This window comes from Pelophylax lessonae, assembly GCF_965119305.1.
Source record: "Pelophylax lessonae genome assembly, chromosome: 6".
Lineage (NCBI taxonomy): Eukaryota > Metazoa > Chordata > Amphibia > Anura > Ranidae > Pelophylax > Pelophylax lessonae.
The window spans coordinates 272,001,631-272,023,576 of NC_138773.1; the positions used below are offsets into that span (position 1 = coordinate 272,001,631).

Genomic DNA, 21,946 nt, shown 5'->3' on the forward strand with positions numbered 1-21,946 from the left:
CCAATGATGTAATGGAACTCTGGCTGCCATACATTTTATGTTGGCACAGGTATATTGACGATCTACTTATTATATGGACAAGAACCCTGTCAGATCTAAGAGTCTTTTTGGAAAGTCTTAATACCAACAGTTTGAATTTAAAATTCACCCACACTATCAGCCATGAGAAGATCTCCTTCCTAGACCTCACAATCAACATTCTACCGAATGGTGATCTTGCTACAGATTTGTATAGAAAACCAAGTGCGGGCAATACCGTACTGTGCGCAGCAAGTGCCCACCCCGCCCCCTTAGTCAATAGTATTCCGTATGCCCAATATATTCGCCTTAGACGAAATTGTTCGAATGAAACAAACTTTCAAAGTCAATCTAATGACCTTAGGGATCGCCTTTTGGAAAGGGGATACTCCAAATCAATATTGAGAAAGGCCTTCAATGGTGCCAAAAAACGGTCCAGAGAAGATCTAATCTACAATACCCGTCCTAAAACACAAACTGACAATGTCCGCTTTATTACCAAATTCTCTATGCATGAGAGAGAACTGCGTAAAATCATTGAGAGACATTGGCATGTCTTAACCAATGATTACACGCTGGAAAAATATCTAAAACCCTACTCAGATTTGGTCTTTAGACGGGCACCGTCACTAAGAGACTAGTCACTTTCAAAACACCACATCAAACCTTGTGTTACGAAAGGGAACCTATCGTTGTGGGGAATGCACACGCTGCAGTTGGGTGACTGAAGGTAGGGGAATTCATTTACCTAACGGCAGCTGGCACAAATCTAGGCATCATGCCGATTGCACCACTAGGGGCATCATATATTTGATGCAATGTATCTGTAAAGCCTACTACGTAGGCAAAACAATTAGACAACTCAATCAACGCATAGGGGACCTCTTGTATTATTCGGAAGGAGGAAAAATCCTTACTACAGTGACACGCCATATTGGCCTGCATCACAGGTATGATAATTCCGTCATCTCTTTTTTTGTCCTGGAGGTAGTGTCTCCTGACTCCCGTGGGGGAGATTGGGACAAAAAGATCCTACAACGGGAAACTTATTGGATTGAGTACCTCGACACCACCATACCTCCGGGCATCAATGAGATACTCACCTATAAACCCTTCCTATAATATTAAGAGCTTAATGGAGATATTAATATTCTCTTTCTATTTTTCCCCGAGCTATACATTGTTGTTGCAATGGGTCTTACACAGTTGAGACATGGAGTCTTCAGTTTTCTTTTTCTTTCTCCCCTTTTTTTCATATTTTGTCATCCCATGTCTCCCCCCTTTTTGTTTCTCCCCTCTCTTCAAATGCTTTGTAGCCTTTCGTTCCCTAATATGTCCCTCTATTTCTTCCATGTATTCCTTTAGTAGTGTCCAGGCTTGTGTACATCCTCACCACGATATCCAGCCAATCCTATTGTGATTTATCGGTTAGAGGGATGACACACTCCTGAACCTACATGTATATGTTTTTGGTGAGACAAAAAAATATTTGGAATCATTAACTTGGTTCCAATTTTTACACATGTGCATGTCTTATTATGATTACACAATATCTAGAGTTCGTTAGAGCTTTCCATAATGTTGTTGTTTATAATACAGCTGTATTCCAATGATATCAGATGCTATGTATATTGTTGACTGTTAATATGTTTTCCTTCAGGCTTCGCCTTTTGCAATGTGTTATCCGCTATAACAACAGGCTAATTATATATATATATATATATATATATATATATATATATATATATATATATATATATATATGTGTTTATTGCTAATTGTTAGATATGGGTTAAGTCAATGCACGCAGTATGTGGGCACCACTCGGACCCATTTTTTAGTTGCCATCCTTCCAGAATTTGCCGACGGGGACACATATGCCGGACCTGGGAACGAAGACTGGTGTGGGGACGAGTGTGCGGCCTCTTCATAGGCCAGTCAGTATTCCATTCCGGCATCCTGGGCTGCCCTATGGCTTTAGGAACTAGGGCATCCCTTGCTTCTCCTTTTTTAGCACTGCGCATGCGCCGTTAGTCGGCGCATGCCCAGTTTGAGACCAGACCCAACTTGTCGTCACTTCCTCCCGGAAGTACGCGGTCGGGTTGGAGCCGATATAAACTAACCGGCGCCATCCATTGCGGCGCCAGTGCACGGGGACTCGATGCGGTATCCAGACTACAGGCAAGTACCTTGAGCTATCTTGTCATATTTTCTGACATTAAAACCTTTCCCTTTTCAATACTATATGACTATTTATCCCTATTATGACCATGTTAGCTCTTTAATACAATATTGCCTCATACTCTTGCAGCCTAAGTTCCAGCTCGGACCCTCTTAACAGAAACTCCGCTCAGGCTATAATCGGCAGTTCTTGGTCCCGGTTCCCTATGTCAGCGTTTTAGACCGATTTAGGTATCTGGCTAATACATCAGTCCAGGTATACTAACAGGCCTTTCCATATATGGAAATTATGTGCTAACATACATTATCCTCTCTTTGAGAGCAGGGATCAGTTTCCAACTATATGTCCATTTTTATTTTCCTTCACAGCTCGGTCGGATATTTACTTGCCAGAGCTAATCTGTGGATGTGGTCCTGCTCATTCCCCATGATTTCTAAACATTAATGGTTTTAAGCTTTTATGCGATATACCATATTTTGAATTTCAAATTGAATCAGGTGTTCCACCAAGGTATGTTTCAGACCCATAGACAAGTTTAAGCATGCAGTTTGCAACTTGACTATATTTTTCTTCTACCTACATACACTTCTTTATACTATATACCACCTAATATTGGCTCCCGCACTCTTCCCCCCCAGCTTCATATATGTGTCCCAGTGTTCTTTGCATGTATGTCACCCGTTGGCTATTTATCTCTGGACTTTTGGGTTCTTTCCCAATTGGTGATGCTTCTCTCCTTTGGTTCTGCATGGTTTAGTGCCTACTTAACCCAATACTGCTTGCATTGACAATGTGTAATTCATTTTTGCATTTTCTATTTTTTTCTGTTTATATTCTGACATAGCAACATGACCATATGTGTAACAGCTTAAATGCCCCTGAAGAAGCCTCCAGCGAAACATGTTGGGCAGTTCTTAGTGGACTAGAGCCAGAACATCCACCGGATCAGCCACCCATATTTGAATGTATGATGGTCTTGGTAGCACTGTTGTAAATTATCATGTGATATATCCATTAAATTGTCTTTTGTTTGTTCCATGTTACCCCAATCCTTTCATTCCACTCAATGTTTAGTAATGTATCATTAATAAAGTTTTGGTATTTTTACAACTTTTGGTAAATATTTAATTTCTATCTGGTACCCTGAAAGTCCCACTCCTTGATCCCCAGCCCTCATTTTTTCTCGCTTTGTTGAGAGCTCTGATAATTCAGAGCTACATTTATTCATCAATTTTATTTAGGTACAGCACCGCGCAATTGTCCGTTAAAGCAACGCAGTGCCGAATCGCAAAATATGGCCTGGTCATTAAGGGGGCAAATCCTTTCGGTCTTAAAGTGGTTAATTTAACAAACCTAAATTAGAAGCAGATTGGTTACTATGCACAGCTACACCAGATTCTGTGTGCACCAGTTCTAGTAAATCTCTCCCTTTGCATTTTCTTGTACCTAATGTATGCTAAAGCGCATTGCAGTACAGCACAACACATTGAGGTGCAATACAACACTGCTTTCCTATTTTGTTTTTATATTGTGCACCAATTCAGCAGGTTGATGTGAACTGACAAAATAGACAACATGATTGATTCTTAGGCTGGCCATACACTATACAATTTTCTTGTTCAACTTTCCTTTAGATTTACCAAAACCATGTAATATAGGGTCAAACCTACAAACTTTCAATTTGTATGCAATCAGGCAGGCCCTTGTACTACATAGTTTAAGGTAAATCTAAAGGAAATTGAATAAGAAAATTGTATAGTGTATGGCCAGCCTTACTGAGGACTTTCTATAAATGCACAATCATTGTCTAATCCAACAGCTGTATAGGGCTCCTAATGTGTAATCTATAATTTGACAGCTTGGTCCTGCTTTGCATTCATTTAGAATGAAAGCTTGATCCCCAGCAGTGTAAAAATGTAAAAAGATTGACTTCAACACCAATACAATGTTTCAATCTCCATCTTTTAGAGGAACTACAGCATGTGTAATTTTGTAATTTAAAGAGGTTTTTTTTTTTTTTTTTTTGCATTATTTTTTTTTTTAAACAGGTGTTGCTAAAAGTCACAAAGCTCATCAAAAAGGTTTGGCTTTGTTTTAAAGTACAGTATCTCACAAAAGTGAGTACACCCCTCACATTTTTGTAAATATTTTATTATATCTTTTCATGTGACAACACTGAAGAAATTACACTTTGTTACAATGTAAAGTAGTGAGTGTACAGCTTGTATAACTGTGTCAATTTGCTGTCCCCTCAAAATAATTCAGCACACAGCCATTAATGTCTAAACCTCTGGCAAAATAAGTGAGTATACCCCTAAATGAAAATGTCCTAATTGGGCCCAATTAACCATTTTCCCTCCCGTTGTCATGTGATTCGTTAGTGTTACAAGGTCTTAAGTGTGAATGGGGAGCAGGTGTGTTAAATTTGGCGTTATCTCTCTCACTCTCTCATACTGGTCACTGGAAGTTCAACATGGCACCTCATGGCAAAGAACTCTTTGAGGATCTGAAAAAAAAAAGAATTGTTGCTCTACATAAAGATGGCCTAAGAAGATTGGCAAGACCCTGAAAATGAGCTGCAGCATGGTGGCCAAGACTATACAGCGGTTTAACAGGACAGGTTCCACTCAGAACAGGCCTCGCCATGGTCGACCAAAGAAGTTGAGTGCACGTGCTCAGCGTCATATCCAGAGGTTGTCTTCTGGAAATAAACGAATGAGTGCTGCCAGCATTGCTGCAGAGGTTGAAGGGGTGGGGGTCAGCCTGTCAGTGCTCAGACCATACGCCACACACTGTATCAAATTGGTCTGCATGGCTGTTGTCCCAGTTGTCTCTTCTAAAGATGAGGCACAGGAAAGCCTGCAAACAGTTTGCTGAAGACAAGCAGACTAAGGACATGGATTACTGGAACCATGCCCTGTGGTCTGATGAGACCAAGATAAACGTATTTGGTTCAGATGGTGTCAAGCGTGTGTGGCGGCAACCAGGTGTTGAGTACAAAGACAAGTGTGTCTTGCCTACAGTCAAGCATGGTGATGGGAGTGTCATGGTCTGGGGCTGCTTGAGTGCTGCCAGCACTGGGGAGCTACAGTTCATTCAGGGAACCATGAATGCCAACATGTACTGTGACATACTGAAGCAGTTCATAGCCCCCCTCCCTTTGGAGACTGGGCCGCAGGGCAGTATTCCAACATGATAATGACCCCAAACACACGTCCAAGATGACCGCTGCCTTGCTAAAGAAGCTAAGGGTAAAGGTGATGGACTGGCCAAGCATGCCTCAAGACCTAAACCCTACTGAGCATCTGTGGGGTATCCTCAAACGGAAGGTGGAGGAGCGCAAGGTCTCTAACATCCACTAGCTTTGTGGTGTCATCATGGAGGAGTGGAAGAGGACTCCAGTGGCAACCTGTGAAGCTCTGGTGAACTCCATGACCCAGAGGGTTAAGGCAGTGCTGAAAAATAATGGTGGCCACACAAAATATTGACACTTTGGGCCCAGTTTGGACATTTCCAAAAGTGTACTCACTTTTGTTGCCAGCGGTTTAGACATTAATGGCTGTGTGTTGAGTTATTTTGAGGGAACAGCAAGTTTACACTGTTTTACAAGCTGTACACTCACTACTTTACATTGTAGCAAAATGCAATTTCTTGGTTTTTGATTTATGACTTTTTGATTTTTATGACTTTTATGTATTTGAAAATTTTTGGGATTGATTTTTATTGATATATCTATTAATTGATAATTAATTAGCACAGTATTTGCACTTTTGCACTATATTCGCAAGAATATTGTACACACTTATATTGTTTTAGCAAGCGCTATAGATAGAACGCTTCTTTTAAGTGGTACTTTTTTACAAGGATAGGTTGCATGAATATATCCAGAGAGCAGAGATAAATTACACATTCTTTGGATAGTCTAAAGTTGTAAGTGGTGGGCCCCAGGGGTCTGTCTTGGGGCCAATGTTGTTCAGATTGTTTATCAATGATATGGAGATGTGAATCAAAAGCTCAGTTACAGTGTTTGCGAATAATACCAAATTATCCTGGGAAATAACTTTAATGCAGGATATAGCACACACATACAGGAAGACCTTGACAAAATGGGGGGTTGGGCTGCAACATGGCAAAGGAGGTTTAGTATTGAGAAATGTAATATTATGCACTTGGGTACCAAAATTACAAATTATACATTAGAGGAGCTCCTCTGGGAGAATCAGTAATGGAAAAGTAACTAGGTTGCTTGCAGATCATAGCATGCAGTGCCAAGTTGTGGTTAACAAAGCTAGGAAAATACTGCTATGCATTACAAAGGGCATACGTTCTAGAAAGAAAATTATTAATTCTTCCTCTTTGCAAAACACTGGTGCTGCCTCATCTTAAATATGCAGTTCAGTTTTGGTCACCAGTCCTTAGAAAAGATGTTAAATTAGAAAGAGTTCATCGATGGGCAACAAAATAATAAATGGGGTGGAGGACCTCAGCTATAAGGATTGGTTATATGGATTACAATTATTTACTCTGTAGAAGAAGAATACAATATACAGATTTATCAGAGGTTACTTCAGTAACTGTAATAAACTGTTTACTCTAAGGTCCTTAAAGGGAATATGCAACCACAATTTGAGATTAGAAGAAAGGAGCTTTAACCTTAGATTGTGTAAAGGGTTCTTTACCCTCAGAGCAGTATAAATATGTAACTCCATCCCCCAAGAGGTGGTGATAGCTGAGAGTGTCAACAACTTCAAAAACTTTTAGATGGCTTCATCAGGAAGCAGAATATACTGTACAGGGCCATGGGAGTTGTTAGAGCATTAGGCCTCATGCACAGCGGATGTTATAAAAATGCCAGTAGCGTTAGCTGTAGAAAGCTGTAGCTGTAGAGTTTTGCAGCGTTTTTGCAGTAGCATTTTTCAGCATTTTTAGCTTTTTTTTGTAGCAGAACTTTACTCCCACAAAAGGTTATGGCTCAAAAACACTGATAAACGCGAAATAGCTGCGTTAGAGCATTTTTACAGCTGAAAAACTCCTCTTAAAACCCACTAATTCTGGGGGTTTTTTTCCAGCCAGAAAATGCCCCTGCCAAAAAAAGCTAATAACAGTCTATGTGTGCATGGACACATGGGATAACATTATGGGGGTTTACTGGCTGCAGAAAAAAATGTCTTGAGTGCATGAGGCCTAATAATCACATACACATAGATTGAACTTGATATACCTGTATATTTTTTTCCGTTTTATAAACTTTATAACTGCAATCGAGAAATATCAGACTGCCATCTGACAGAGCTTTGCAAATCTCAGGGCTGGGTGGACATAATTACAATTCCTTTAACAGATATACCTGCTCCTATACTATATATTTGTACAAACCACATATTTATCTGTTTGTGTGGAGTTTTGCTTTAAGGAAAAAAACATTCATACTCACTTATATGCTGCAGTTTTACTCTGCTGGCTCTAAGCTCGAGAACTGAGCGATCACATGACTGCTGATTGTGCAGTTCTTTGGTCCGCTCTGAGTAGAGAGCTGTGACTGTCAGTCATCGCTCTCTGCTCTGTCCCTCCAATGTTCAATGGAACACAGGGCTAGAGGAAGAGTGGGAGCATCTGGCTCATGCCTCGTACACACGCAACGATTATCGGCCGACCGATCGTCCGACTTTTGTCCAGAGTGGTGTTTTGTTGGTTGGAATGTGCCTAGACTGCACACGAATTTTCTCGGCCAACTTAAATCTACTTCTAAAGTGATGTCATGTGCTGGTTTACTTTCCGTGTGTTTTTTCTTCTCTGAGCATGCCCAGTCTTGCTCATCAGATTTTTGTCTGCCGAAATCTGTACTGACTGACGGAAAATCGGTCGTTGTGTTGACGGACAACAAAAATTTTATAGCCTGCACACCAGATTTTCTTCGGTCGAAAAGTCGGAGTCGGTTGTCGGAAGCATCATACTAACAAGCCGAAAATCGGCCGATCAGATGTTGGCCGAAAATTCACGGTCAATTATCGACGCGTGTGTACGGGGCTTCAGTCTTTCAGCAGTTAGCTGACAGGCTGAGCCAAATGCTAGCCAGGTATTTGGGTGGATTCCAACATTATTGTCAGGATCCTTCCAGAGCCTGAAGCAGCTCTGTAATGTCAGTAGGCAGTGGGCTTTAGCCTTGGTCACAGGAGAGCACAAGTTAGTGCACTTCTGTGATCCAGAAGAAAAGTGTGACAAAAAAAGCTCTGAGCATACTTGTCCTTTAAGAAGAGCTTAGAAAGTATGCAAAAAAAAACAGAAGCTTTACATGTGTGCTGTATCTGTATATAATGAAATATTCATAGCCATAACCTTTCTCACATATTTGTTGAACAGTTAACTTTTTTGTTTTATTCTTTTAGTTCTGAACATAATAAATAAAATATATATAAAAAAAAGCACACTGTGCATTCCCTTTAATGTAAAGTTTTCATTCATTTACAGAAACATGACTGGAAGAGACATACGAACGTTTGTAATAACGCACAGAAGCAACGACACAGGTAAAGTGTTATGTCTGTCTTGCTGGTTATAAATGTAGAGGACAGAAAAAGACACGATACACATCTATTGTCCACAGGTAGAGTCATCAAATGGTGATAGCAGCAAGAACATATATATATATATATATATATATATATATAGTATATACTGTATGTACACTATAACGTCTGCCGCAGGAACTCATCCAGCCGTGCTATGCACAGCTGACTTTAGAAGACTTTCTTTGTATAGTATGTTCAAAAACAAGAGAAAAATGCAACCCATACAGTACAACCCATACAATACCACCCATACATAATATATACATTACAACACGTACAGTACAACCCATACAATACCACCCATAGATTACACGTACATTACAACACATACAGTACCACATTTGAATTCCCTATGCATGAAAGAAGGTTATACCTTTATAACACCATAATCAACATAATGTCAGAAAAAACTGAATGCTGCTATGACATTTTTGTAATGTAAATTTTTGGCAGAACTGCTTTTTATTCCTGCCATCTCGCTGCCATTGTCAAATCTTTTTCTACTTTTATCTCTTCATGCATATTCTGTTTGCAGAAGGATTGGTACTGTGCCAATCTAACACTGGCCATACACTATGCTAATTTTGTTTTGGTCATTAGGAAATTCCCTACAATGGTGGTCCTGCCTGACATAATTTGAATGATTCATCAAAGGAGCTGGACAGAAAATTATCGACCCAATATTGGCTGTATCCAATCAGATGCAGCTGCTGTTCGGGTACACATATGCACAGCAGGAGACCCATCCATCTGTGCTGTATAGCATGTGTAGAGGAATCTGTTAGATATTCTTTCTTCTTCAGACCCCAGTTAAAGCAGTAAATCCAATGAATAAAATCTCATGTATTTGATCAGTTGCAGCTACAAAAAAAAAAAAAAACTACACACAATCGGAAAATTGTATGAAAAATACCGCTTTTGAAATGATCGTACAATAATTTGATCGTTGGTACACAGCTTTCGAAAACCGATCACAACTGTTCCACCGATATTATCCGATGGGACAAGCACAAAAAAATTTCTCCTATGACACCACATCGTACGAGTTTAGTTTAATCAGTACAGTTGTCGATTAAAAACACAATATAAATACACTGTAACACATTACAGCACTTCCAATTTTTTGTCTGTCATGCAAGAATTTTCATCACTTTAGTAAACTCTTCATTTTCAACATGAGGCTATCATGCAAAAAAAAACAAAAACGAATGATCATTCGTCCAATAATCTCATCGTGTGCACCAGGCATAATTTTAGTAACACACACTGCTCAGGCATATTACACCATTGCTATCAAGAAGCCATCCCAGAGCCATGAAGTGAAGCTGCCACTGAGTGCATTCTGAGGAGGTGACTGAAAAAAATGAAAACAAACTTTTATGGAAAATAAGCATTTGTTTCTATTTAGTAAACTAAATGGTATCCACTGGTTGGGTTCTATGTTAAACTAAATCTAAAGCCCAAACTTTTAGTCTGAAGTGGGAAGAGTGCACTGTGCATCTGCGCAGTTTTAAAGACCAAGAATGACCGTTAGAGGGCGCATTAATGTAATGTTCAACCCGTCCTGCAAACAGCAGAATGGAGGGGAATAAGGGGTCAGTGGTTTTTGTGGGGAGGCCCCTCAAAAGCTACATCTGTAATGGGAGAGCATGCACCATTTACAACAGGAGGAGCTGTGGCTTGTAATATTCTGAGGATATACAGTGCCTTGCGAAAGTATTCGGCCCCCTTGAACTCTGCGACCTTTTGCCACATTTCAGGCTTCAAACATAAAGATATAAAACTGTAATTTTTTTGTGAAGAATCAACAATAAGTGGGACACAATCATGAAGTGGAACGAAATTTATTGGATATTTCAAATTTTTTTGACAAATAAAAAACTGAAAAATTGGGCGTGCAAAATTATTCAGCCCCCTTAAGTTAATACTTTGTAGCGCCACCTTTTGCTGCGATTACAGCTGTAAGTCGCTTGGGGTATGTCTCTTTCAGTTTTGCCTATCGAGAGACTGAAATTTTTGCCCATTCCTCCTTGAAAAACAGCTCGAGCTCAGTGAGGTTGGATGGAGAGCATTTGTGAACAGCAGTTTTAAGTTCTTTCCACAGATTCTCGATTGGATTCAGGTCTGGACTTTGACTTGGCCATTCTAACACCTGGATATGTTTATTTGTGAACCATTCCATTGTAGATTATGCTTTATGTTTTGGATCATTGTCTTGTTGGAAGACAAATCTCCGTCCCAGTCTCAGGTCTTTTGCAGACTCCATCAGGTTTTCTTCCAGAATGGTCCTGTATTTGGCTCCATCCATCTTCCCATCAATTTTAACCATCTTCCCTGTCCCTGCTGAAGAAAAGCAGGCCCAAACCATGATTCTGCCACCACCATGTTTCACAGTGGGGATGGTGTGTTCAGGGTGATGAGCTGTGTTGCTTTTACGCCAAACATAGCGTTTTGCATTGTTGCCAAAAAGTTTGATTTTGGTTTCATCTGACCAGAGCACCTTCTTCCACATGTTTGGTGTGTCTCCCAGGTGGCTTGTGGCAAACTTTAAACAACACTTTTTATGGATATCTTTAAGAAATGGCTTTCTTCTTGCCACTCTTCCATAAAGGCCCGATTTGTGCAGTATACGACTGATTGTTGTCCTATGGACAGAGTCTCCCACCTCAGCTGTAGATATCTGCAGTTCATCCAGAGTCATCATGGGCCTCTTGGCTGCATCTCTGATCAGTCTTCTCCTTGTATGAGCTGAAAGTTTAGAGGGACGGCCAGGTCTTCGTAGATTTGCAGTGGTCTGATACTCTTTCCATTTCAATATTTTCGCTTGCACAGTGCTCCTTGGGATGTTTAAAGCTTGGGAAATCATTTTGTATCCAAATCCGGCTTTAAACTTCTCCACAACAGTATCTCAGGCCTGCCTGGTGTGTTCCTTGTTCTTCATGATGCTCTCTGCGCTTTAAATGGACCTCTGAGACCAGTGCAGGTGCATTTATACAGAGACTTGATTACACACAGGTGGATTCTATTTATCATCATTAGTCATTTAGGTCAACATTGGATCATTCAGAGATCCTCACTGAACTTCTGGAGAGAGTTTGCTGCACTGAAAGTAAAGGGGCTGAATAATTTTACATGCCCAATTTTTCAGTTTTTTATTTGTTAACAAAGTTTGAAATATGCAATAAATTTCGTTCCACTTCATGATTGTGTCCCACTTGTTGTTGATTATTCACAAAAAATTACAGTTTTTTATCTTTATGTTTGAAGCCTGAAATGTGGCAAAAGGTTGCAAAGTTCAAGGGGGCCGAATACTTTCGCAAGGCACTGTAGAACTGCATAAGGGGATTTTTGGAAAATACATACATTGAACATACATTTTGAGCAGGCAAGTTGAATAGGGCAGAGGTAATGGCAGAGCTCTGTCTTGTGGTTATTCTACCAATAGCTGTATCTTTCTTTTTTCAACAGATTTCAATATCTAATACCATACAAAAATGGTGACTGTTTAACAAAAAATGAAAGTCACAACAAAAAATTGCAAACCCAATAAAAATCTGTTAGGCTCCTTTCACACATGGGAGTCCATTGGCGGACTCCGTTTTTCTCAGCAGGGGATCGATCCACCGATCCCCCCCCCTGCGCAGGCGGATGGCAGCTCTGTCTCCGCACGGAGACAGAGCTGTCAGGTTCCCGCTGTTCTCTATGGGGGAATAGGATGAGAACTGACCGCCTGTCTGTTCTCATCCGATCCGATCGGTTGGACGGATGGAAAATAGGGTTTTCATCCGTCCAGATTTAACGGACCAGATCTGATGTCAGCGGAGATGTCTCCGCTGACATCCGATGCCCTATAGAGATGCATGGGGCATCTATTCAGATCCGCCTGAAAAACTGACACGAGGATCTGAACGGTCCGCTAGTGTGAAAGGGGCCTTAATCTTTAACAAGTTAATGTACAATAAAAGACATTTTCAATGATTGTAAAGTACCACACTGGAATGCTGAAAGATGACCTTATTCTTCAAACTCACAGGCTTTTAAACACTCTGTATGACCAGACCCCAAGGCCTCTTCTCTTCTTTGCCCAACCATTAGCAGGCTCTCCGCTGCCATTACGTACAATTCAGGAACAGAACTTCCGCATTATACATAAAGATGCTGAGGACCCAACCACATCCTAGGAGCACTGAAAAGAAGACCCCCGGCTGCTGGGGTAGTAAAGTGTAAGGAAAGTACTTCATTCCATTCATCATGTCCTACACCAAAGGCTTAAATGCAGGAATTGCAGCACTTTTAAAAATATGCTGGTCTAAAAGGGGTTAAGTCCAATGAGGTATATGCCAAATTGTGGCCTTACCTCCTTTAGTTATTACTTACATTTTTACTGAGCATCAGGATTACAGCTATCACTATACTCCCAGACAGGTTTAATGTGCTCTAATACACAGTAGCCACATTGCCCCGCCCTCCCCTCTGTTATCTATTCCCAGAATACTTTGTATTTTGTGAATATGTTAACATACAAAGCCTTTTGTGTTTGGGCAAGAAGAGGGGAGGGGTTGGTGAAACGGCTGAAATCGACTCTGGGACTGCTGAATTAGACACCTGAAGGTCTAGTGTCAGAGCACCAAAAGTAGAGTGGAAGCTCTGCTCCCGGTGCTTAGTAAAAATGTGAATAATAAATATAGGAGAAGTCTAGAGTTGACCTTTGGACTTAACCTCTTATTAGCCAGCACATAACTTTCAAAAGTGTTGCAATTCCTGGAGTTTCGCTTAATGAGCTTTTAAACCATCCATTTGGGGAGGGGGCTCACTGCATAGTTATATTTTCCACAAGCCTGGAGGTCAGCTTTAAGTCTACAGCTTCAATGAAGGTACCTGTTTGCGACCTTCATGTTATGGAGTGACACCTCTATTCTGCTTTAACAACATTATTATGTGCTTACTGGAAAAAAAAACATGTTTTCCATTTCTAAGTGCAGTTAAAAAAAGACTTTAATTGCCCAAAAGGCAAAATAGACTTACTAAAATTAAAAGAGGAGGGCCGAAGGAGGAAGCACCAAGAAAGACGGCCACGCTGCCAGGACCAGCGTGGAACACAGGGCCCCGAATTGATGTCAACGGAAGCGAGGAACGCAAGTGCCTAGATATGACGTTAAAGGGGCAGGACACATTTCGGAGTGTCAATTGGCTCCTTCTTAATGTCGATCCATGAGCTGTCTGAGACACCTTTTTTTTTAAATCTACATCCATCCCATACTGCGGACATTATCTCTGGCCAGTCCTGTTATCTAGAGCGCCCTTCCTTCCTTTACACTGAAAACATAAAGTGGAGGAAGACATTTAGTACTTCTAACGTGAACCATGTGGGTAAATTGCTAAATGGAACCTGCAGCTACAGAAGTCAGATTTACTTTAAGAGCTAGGTATCATTATAATTTTGCTACAAATCCTTCCAATGACACTTGAGCATCATATAAGCATAGTATCAAATGCAGGATCTGTCCATTTATAGTAGTGATCGACCGATATCGGTTTTTTGTTACCGATACCGATATTTTGGCCAATGCATATCGGTATCGGCCGATATTTTTGTACATTTAAAAAGTTTTTTTTTATTTATTTTTTTGACAGGTACTTTTGTGGAGGGACCTGGGGGTCTAAAAGACCCCAAACCCCTCCTCTGCACTTAGAAGCATTCAAAACACCAAGTTTGGGTGTTTTGAATGCTGTCATTTTTTTGCCAGACAGTACCCGGAAGTGATGTCACTCATGAAATCACTTCCAAGTTTTTACACGGAGACCCGATCAGAGCCGAATGCGTTTTGATCAAGTCTTTGGCGGCCGGTGGGACGGGAGACCAGGGTGAGCCGTGGGAGGCCGCGGGAGGGGGGGGACGTCCCCTCCCGCTCCTTGTAATGACAGCCGAGCGGCTTCTCCGCCGCATCGATTGTCATTACAAATCGGCCGACTGCCGGCTATGGACGCTGGTACCGGGGTGATGCCTCTAGCTGCAGGCATCACTCCGGTGCAACGCTTTCCCGAAATATCGGCAATATCGGTAATCTCTGGGGCCGATTCCGATATACGAGGAAAAGTGCATATCGGCCCTCGATATATTGGTTGGCTTTGCCGATAATCGGTCAATCCCTAATTTATAGGCACCTAAAATGCTGTGTTTTTTTTTTTTTTTTGCTTCTTTATCTTACCTTGCTGCCCTGCCCTGGCTGTGGGCACCCAGGTACTTTGTGTTATGATAATGCCTGATATCCTATATAAGCAGTACAGCTGCATTCTGATGGGAGAGAGGTGTATTAGGGGTACTTTTTTCCCACTTGTTTAAAATCCACAAGATATAGTTTTATTCCTAGGTACTCTTTTTTTTTTTTTTTTTCACTCCCCACCCTCTTTATTTGGAAGCAATAACCATCAAGAGAAGTATACTCTAAACAGATAAACTTTGAGTTACAGCCCTATTTTTCTGAAAATAAGTAGCTTCTTTATTGCATTATTACATTTATACCTGGGAACTTTAGACCTCACATTGCATGGAATACAAAACAATGTCAGGATAAAAATGTTAGTGTTGGAGGTTTTGTAAAAGTGGATTTAAATGCTATTGACTGACTGTTGCAGCTCACTAAAGAGCATCTCCCTTAGGCTTTCAGAATGATCAAAATTTCTAACAAGTATATAAAAATAAGATTGCTTTTTTCTCTAAATGCAGTCCATACCCCAGCCTAATATCTACAAATGGAGATTTGGTATTGCATTTCTCATTGCATGAAAGGTACGGAATCTGAGCATGTAATAATATGATTGCACTGATCTCTGGCTCAGTCAACTCTAAAATTGACCATAGACATGAAATGGCAATGAAATATGTGTTCATGATACATCTAATAAACATTTTTTTAATGATTCCTAAACTAGCATGCTCATTCTGAGAAACTGTTGAAGTCTTTATGGGAAGACCACAGTGATTGTCTAGGAAATTTTATTTCACTATTGATATTTCTTATGTCGGTCTGATTTCATGCTTGGATTTGGACATGCTCATATAGATGTTGTTAACCTATTTTGCCAAAATTAGACACATTGGGTAATGATGATCTTTTAATTTGTATGTCCAGCTTAACAGTGCCATTCCATGTGAAATAAGTTCACTTAAAGTAGATCTAAACCCTAGCTGGCTGACATTTTTTTGCAAAAACAATTACCGTGCTTTTTATTGGTGTTTTCATTTTGTTTAATCCTATTTAGCATCTCAGTGCTGTTGCTCTCCTTCAGCCACTTCCTGTCTACATGGACTCAATCCAGCATCAGCAGCCAATCATTGCTCTATATCACCTTCCTGATGGCAGTGGTTACCCCAACACTTCATATTCCTGATATGTGCCTGCTGTACCATATGCTTGTATAAGAAAGTATCCAGTTCTCTTTGTATTGCTTCCTTTATTTGAAATCCCTGGTGATTAGTCCCCTTGCTTTCCTATTAAAAACTGATCACACTAAGCAGGAGAGCACACCTCCAATGATCAGACTTGTCCTAACATGCCCCGCTGCACAGTGATTCACTGGAAATATCAGTGTGCTGCTCATTCTTCTCCTCTCAGCTCTTATGAGGCTGAGAACAGAGGGTATGTGATCACTTATAAAAAAAGGTTAAAAAGGTATTTATAATGTTTTATTATGTCTATACAAAAATGTTTATCATTTCATTTATATCTATTTAAACTGAATAGGTTGTTTTACAAGGTGGTAATTTACAACCACTTTAAGCTGGACTGTTTTTTTTTCATTCAGTCAGTGGACTAAAGGCCCGTACACACGTAGCGATTGTCGGCCGTAAATATTCGGCCACCGACCGATCGGCCGATTTTCGGCTTGTTAAGGCCCGTACACACGTAGCGATTGTCGGCCGTAAATATTCGGCCGCCGAACGATCGGCCGATTGTCGGCTTGTTAGTATGATGCTTCCGACAACCGACTGCAACTTTTCGGCCGAACAGAATCGGGTGTGCAGGCTATAAAATTTTTGTTGGCCGTCACCAGAACGGCCGATTGTTCGCCAGTCAGTACAGAATTTGGCCAACTAACAGCAGATGAGCAAGACTGGGCATGCTCAGAGAAGAAAAAACACACGGAAAGTTAACCATGAAATGACATCACTTCTGCAGTCGGCTGTTGTTGGCCGACAAAATTCGTGTGCAGTCTTTAGCACTTTTCAACCGACAGAACAGCACTGGACAAAAGACGGCCGATCGTTCGGCCGACATTCGGTACGTGTGTACGGGGCTTTAGTATGATGCTTCCGACAACTGACTGCGAATTTTCGGCTGAACAGAATCTGGTGTGCAGGCTATAAAATTTTTGTTGGCCAACACCAGAACGGCCGATTGTTCCTCAGTCAGTACAGAATTCGGCCGACAAACAGCAGATGAGCAAGACTGGGCATGCTCAGAGAAGAAAAAACACACGGAAAGTTAACCATCACATGGCATCACTTCTGCAGTCGGCTGTTGTTGGCCGACAAAATTCGTGTGCAGTCTTTAGCACTTTTCAACCGACAGGACAGCACCGGACAAAAGACGGCCGATCGTTCGGCCGACAATCGGTGCGTGTGTACGAGGCTTTAGTCAGATGGAGGAATCTGCTTGCTGGGATATTGTATTCTGACGGTGGCTCTTGCTTATGTCCGAATACACTGATCAGCACCTGCAGCTGCTGATTGACAGTGAGTGAGTCCATTTGACAGAAGTTGATATAATGAACAACTTCTGTTGAACAGGGAGGGCCACATATGGATTGAAACTCAGCCAGTCCTTGCTGAACCGGGCAAATTTCAGTCTGACTATACCCACCTTTAGCTTCTTCATGTTCTCTTACCAACTTGTTACTCACCAGAGCTAAGCTCCAAATTGGCCTGTTTGGTGCTACTGCTTACACGGTGTAAGGCCCCTTTCACACATGTCGCTCCGTCGGGGGGCTCCGTTTTTCTCAGTGGGGGATTGATCCGCCGATCCCCCGCTGAGCAGGTGGATGGCAGCTCTGTCTCCACGCTGTGTGCAGAGGCACAGCTGTCAGGTCCCCACTGTTCTCTATGGGGGAATCGGATGAGAAAGGACTGCCTGTCCGTTCTCATCTGATCCCATCTAATCCGATCTGCCAGACGGATGGAAAATAGGGTTTCCATCCGTCCCGATTTGACGGACAGGATTGGATCAGATGTCATTGGACACGTCTCCGCTGACATCCGATGCCCCATAAAGATGCATGGGGCATCCGTTCAGATCCGCCCTGAAAAACTGACAGGTGGATCTGAACGGTCCGCAAGTGTGAAAGGGGCCTTAAGGAATCCCCTGACCTCACAACACACAGGTGGACCAGGTGAGCTTTAGACACCCAAGGGCCACATACTTTTAAAGTAAACCTGTGCTTTGTCCATTAGGGGCAAAGCGACAGGTTCTCTTTAATCCCCCCTTCCTCCCCAGCATATATACCTTTCTTTTTCTCCCTTTCTGTCATGTTCAGTGCTGGAAAATGAAGGAAGCACAGATATGGAAGAATATTGCTCTGTGTAATTTTCAACTCCAATGCCTTGTAGCTGGCACAGAATTTTCCTTTTGTACCCAGCGGCTGAACAAAGCCTGCTGCTTTGCCCTGTATTTATAAAGTACAGGTTCACAAAGGGTTTTATATACACGGGCGTTTGTGTTTCTTTTTACATATATTTGTGAAATATTTATGGAATGCATTGTTAGGAGTGTAAAAAGCAATCTACACTTGGATGATTGTTACTTTTGCCATGCTTTGCCTTATATTCCTCTGTAAAGGTTAGAGGGAAGATTATGTGAATATTTGGTAAATGGATATGAAACGCATCTCAAATGCAAGTAATTTTTCTGTGAAAACACCTGAAAGCATCCTGCTTTTGACATGCTTTAGCCTTAAGGTTAAAGAATACCCTTTATTTTTCAAAGTCTCAGAAGGGAATGTAGAATATTTTCACACCATCTTCTAAGGTCTTGTAGTGTTAGTGCGGAATTTCGGGCAGATATAAAAACACCAATTGAACCAGGTATATGTATTTAATACAGCTAGCATAAAGCTGAAACAGTTTTTCTTTGTGTCCCCCCTTATGTTGGTGGTTAGTGTAAGCCATGTTTTTTTATCCGAGAGACACTGCAGAGGTCCCTTGCCACTACCTTCCTATTGCCGTGTCTCTGAAAGACAACATCGAGCAGAACTATGCAGCCATTGTCGGGCTTAAAATCCTTCCATTAGTCATTGCCTGTATAGCAATACATATATACCAGATAAGCTATAACATGTGGAGTGGAGTGGAGGGGAGTCAGATTAGCAGTGACTTGTTCTGTTAGGTCTCGCTTAACCCAGGGATTTTACCCTGATGCTAATAACTAACAAAGGCTATGATGCTGGACTACCCTGACCCTTAGCCAAACCTCTTAAAGTGTTACTAAACCCACAAAAGTAAAATCAGTCTGTATATGCAGTAAAGTATGCTTGTTATACCCATTTTGGTATAAGGGGTTAATCCTCTGCATTGTGTAAAAAGTCTGTTTGTTCCTGTCTTCTCTGATCCTCCACTTCTTTTAATGTCCCCAATCCATCTGCTGAGAGAAAAGAGCCTCGGAGGCACTCTGCACATGTTCAGTTTGGTGTGTATTGCTAGAGACCTTTTTTTTTTGAGGGTGCATGTGATCAGCACAGGGCCAATCAGCACTACAGTGCCATTTAGCACTGTCCAGAGAGTCAGGGGTTAAGCAGCCTCAAAAGAAAGCCAGAGGAGAATGAAAACTCCTCCTACAAGCTTTAACCAGACACTGATAGAAGTCACAAGGCTGCTATATACTGCTGATGAGAAAAGGTATTTCCCTATAGTTCTACTTTAACCTTTGCCTAGCTTTGCCTGAATTCCTTCTGCAACATATTTACATTAAATGGCCCCTATGCATGTTCATATATGGAACTGTCATTGCCTGAAAAACAGCAGTGCCCATATTCTGGTTGTGAAAACTCATGGTCTGAGTTTTTTTTGTTGTATCTCTTTGCCTCTAGGTCCTCTTATGAGAAGGTTATTCTTATTGATTTTTTTCTTTTATCTAGGGAATCTAGTTATTCGTATGAAGAATGGGATCAGCAGTTCAAAATACAAGCCTGTTGACTATCAGCAACTCCGCGCAGAAGCTGAAGCCAAAAAATTAGCATCTGCAGGCATTCAGTTAAAGGTAAGCGTGCCTTTCTTTTTTACTTTTTTTTAAACATAACAATGAATGCAAACATTTCAAAGCAACATTCTGGCAAGTGTCAAAGGGTTTACATTGAAGCTTTCCCCTTGATAAAATGATGAAATAATGATAGAAATGTTTTTCTAGAACAGACATTTTTCTTTATACTATTTCTGATCAAAGTCCAGGTTGTGTGACCTCCAGTTGGATACTACAGCCAACAGCCCAACTGGACGTTATTCTCCCTTAGATGAGAATTGAAGAACTGGGAGCGGGTACCTCTCAAAAAAAGTACCCACTCTCTGAAAAAAAAATAAAAAATTCTTGGGACAATCATTGGGAGTAATGTTCCTTTACATTAGTGGGAGTAAAAAATGCCCCTGCATCAGTGGACTATAGGGGTAATAAATGTCCCTGTGCCAATAGGAGTAATAAATGACCCTACGTCAGTTTTCTGTGGGAGTTAAATAATGCCCTTGTGCTTGTTATCAATAGGGGTAATAAATGTGCTGAAGTCCGTGGAATTAATAAATGCCTCTGCACTAGTGGTTAGTTGGATTAAAAAATGCCCCAGTGTACGTAAGATTATTAAATGCCTCTGTGTCAGTGGTTAGTGGGAATAATACATGTCCCGGAGTTAGTGAGAGGAAAAGATTCCTATTCTTGATGTTTCCTAGGTGAAAAAGAATCCCAACTTTGTTCTTTAGTGGATTCTGAAAGTCCCCCCATCAATGGTGTGTGTGGGGGGGATTCTCAATGTCACCCCCATCACTGGTATTCAGTAGGATTCTGAAAGACCCTTGCAGTATGCCGTTCAAGCGGTAGTAAACCGCTAAAAAAAAACCCTGCAAGACAATAGCATTAGGTGCTAGTATGCATTGCATGCTAGCACATTATGAAATACTGACCTTAGAATGAAGCCCCCACAGCGGCGCCCAGTCACCTCTGAGGGAGCTGACATGTTCCCTCTGCTTTTCTTCCGGGGTTCGTGGGCTCCGGCGCTGTCGTCACTCCCACGCATGCACGTGGTAGCCCTCCGATCCGGCAAGGAGCTCGAAAGTTCCGGCACGATACACACCGGACCTTTAGAGCGCATGCGCCGCTGATGTCAGCGGCTGCATGCAGGGTGAATATCTCCTAAAGCGTGTCAGGAGATATTCAATTTACCTACAGGTAAGCCTTATTATAGGCCTACTTGTAGGTAAAAATCACCAAGCGGGGTATACAACTGCTTTCAGTTACTTCTGTGTAGGCTCCATGTCTCCATGTTGTCTTGATGGGAATGTGTCTTTCCTTTTACTCATTGAACTTCTGCTATTAAATCTGTTTACAAAGCAGGCTATTTACATCAAAGACGCAAGTCACTGAGTTTAAAATGTGGACAGTAGCTTTTAGCTCCACCTGTTGGCTGCAAGACAGTAGCTTTTAGCTCCACCTGTTGGCTGCAAGTCAAGGCCTTCTAACACCACAGTACTATTGTGAATGACACTGTTTTAACAAGTCTTCTGGTGCTTCCAATTTGCTGCTTGGACCTATGATTAAGTAATTATATGTTAATGTCAGCTGTGCAAGGCTCTAGTGTCTGGTGACAATCCAGAGGGGGAGCCCGCCGGCTGCATTGCCTGACAACAGCATTGTATTTGTTTGTGTGTTGGCTGCAAGTTCACATTTTCATAATTTCTGGCCTAAAAAAAAATAAAAGGCCAATTCTATGTGTAGGTCTACCCCCGTAGGAGCCGCTGGTGAATAGGGATCTCCCACCCTAAACAGCCAGGCACACCGAATTTCCACAGCACACTTGAGTCAGGAAACAGACCAGCAACTTTGTTCATTTTCTTTATTGAGGTGATAAACTTGGATGGAGATAGGGATATTATGGGATGCCCACTTGACTGTTCATCCAAAGAAACTCTTCAGGGACACAA

General features: G+C 41.4%; 1 protein-coding gene across 1 annotated transcript in view; it reads left to right on the forward strand.

The window, feature by feature from the left end:
• CCDC148 (coiled-coil domain containing 148) overlaps positions 1 to 21,946 on the forward strand; it is a 396,666-nt gene that overhangs the window by 72,924 nt on the left and 301,796 nt on the right. Inside the window, 2 exon segments of the mRNA XM_082260329.1 lie at positions 8,669 to 8,727; positions 19,900 to 20,021. Coding sequence (XP_082116455.1) covers positions 8,673 to 8,727; positions 19,900 to 20,021 — 177 coding nt within the window. The 5' untranslated portion in view covers positions 8,669 to 8,672.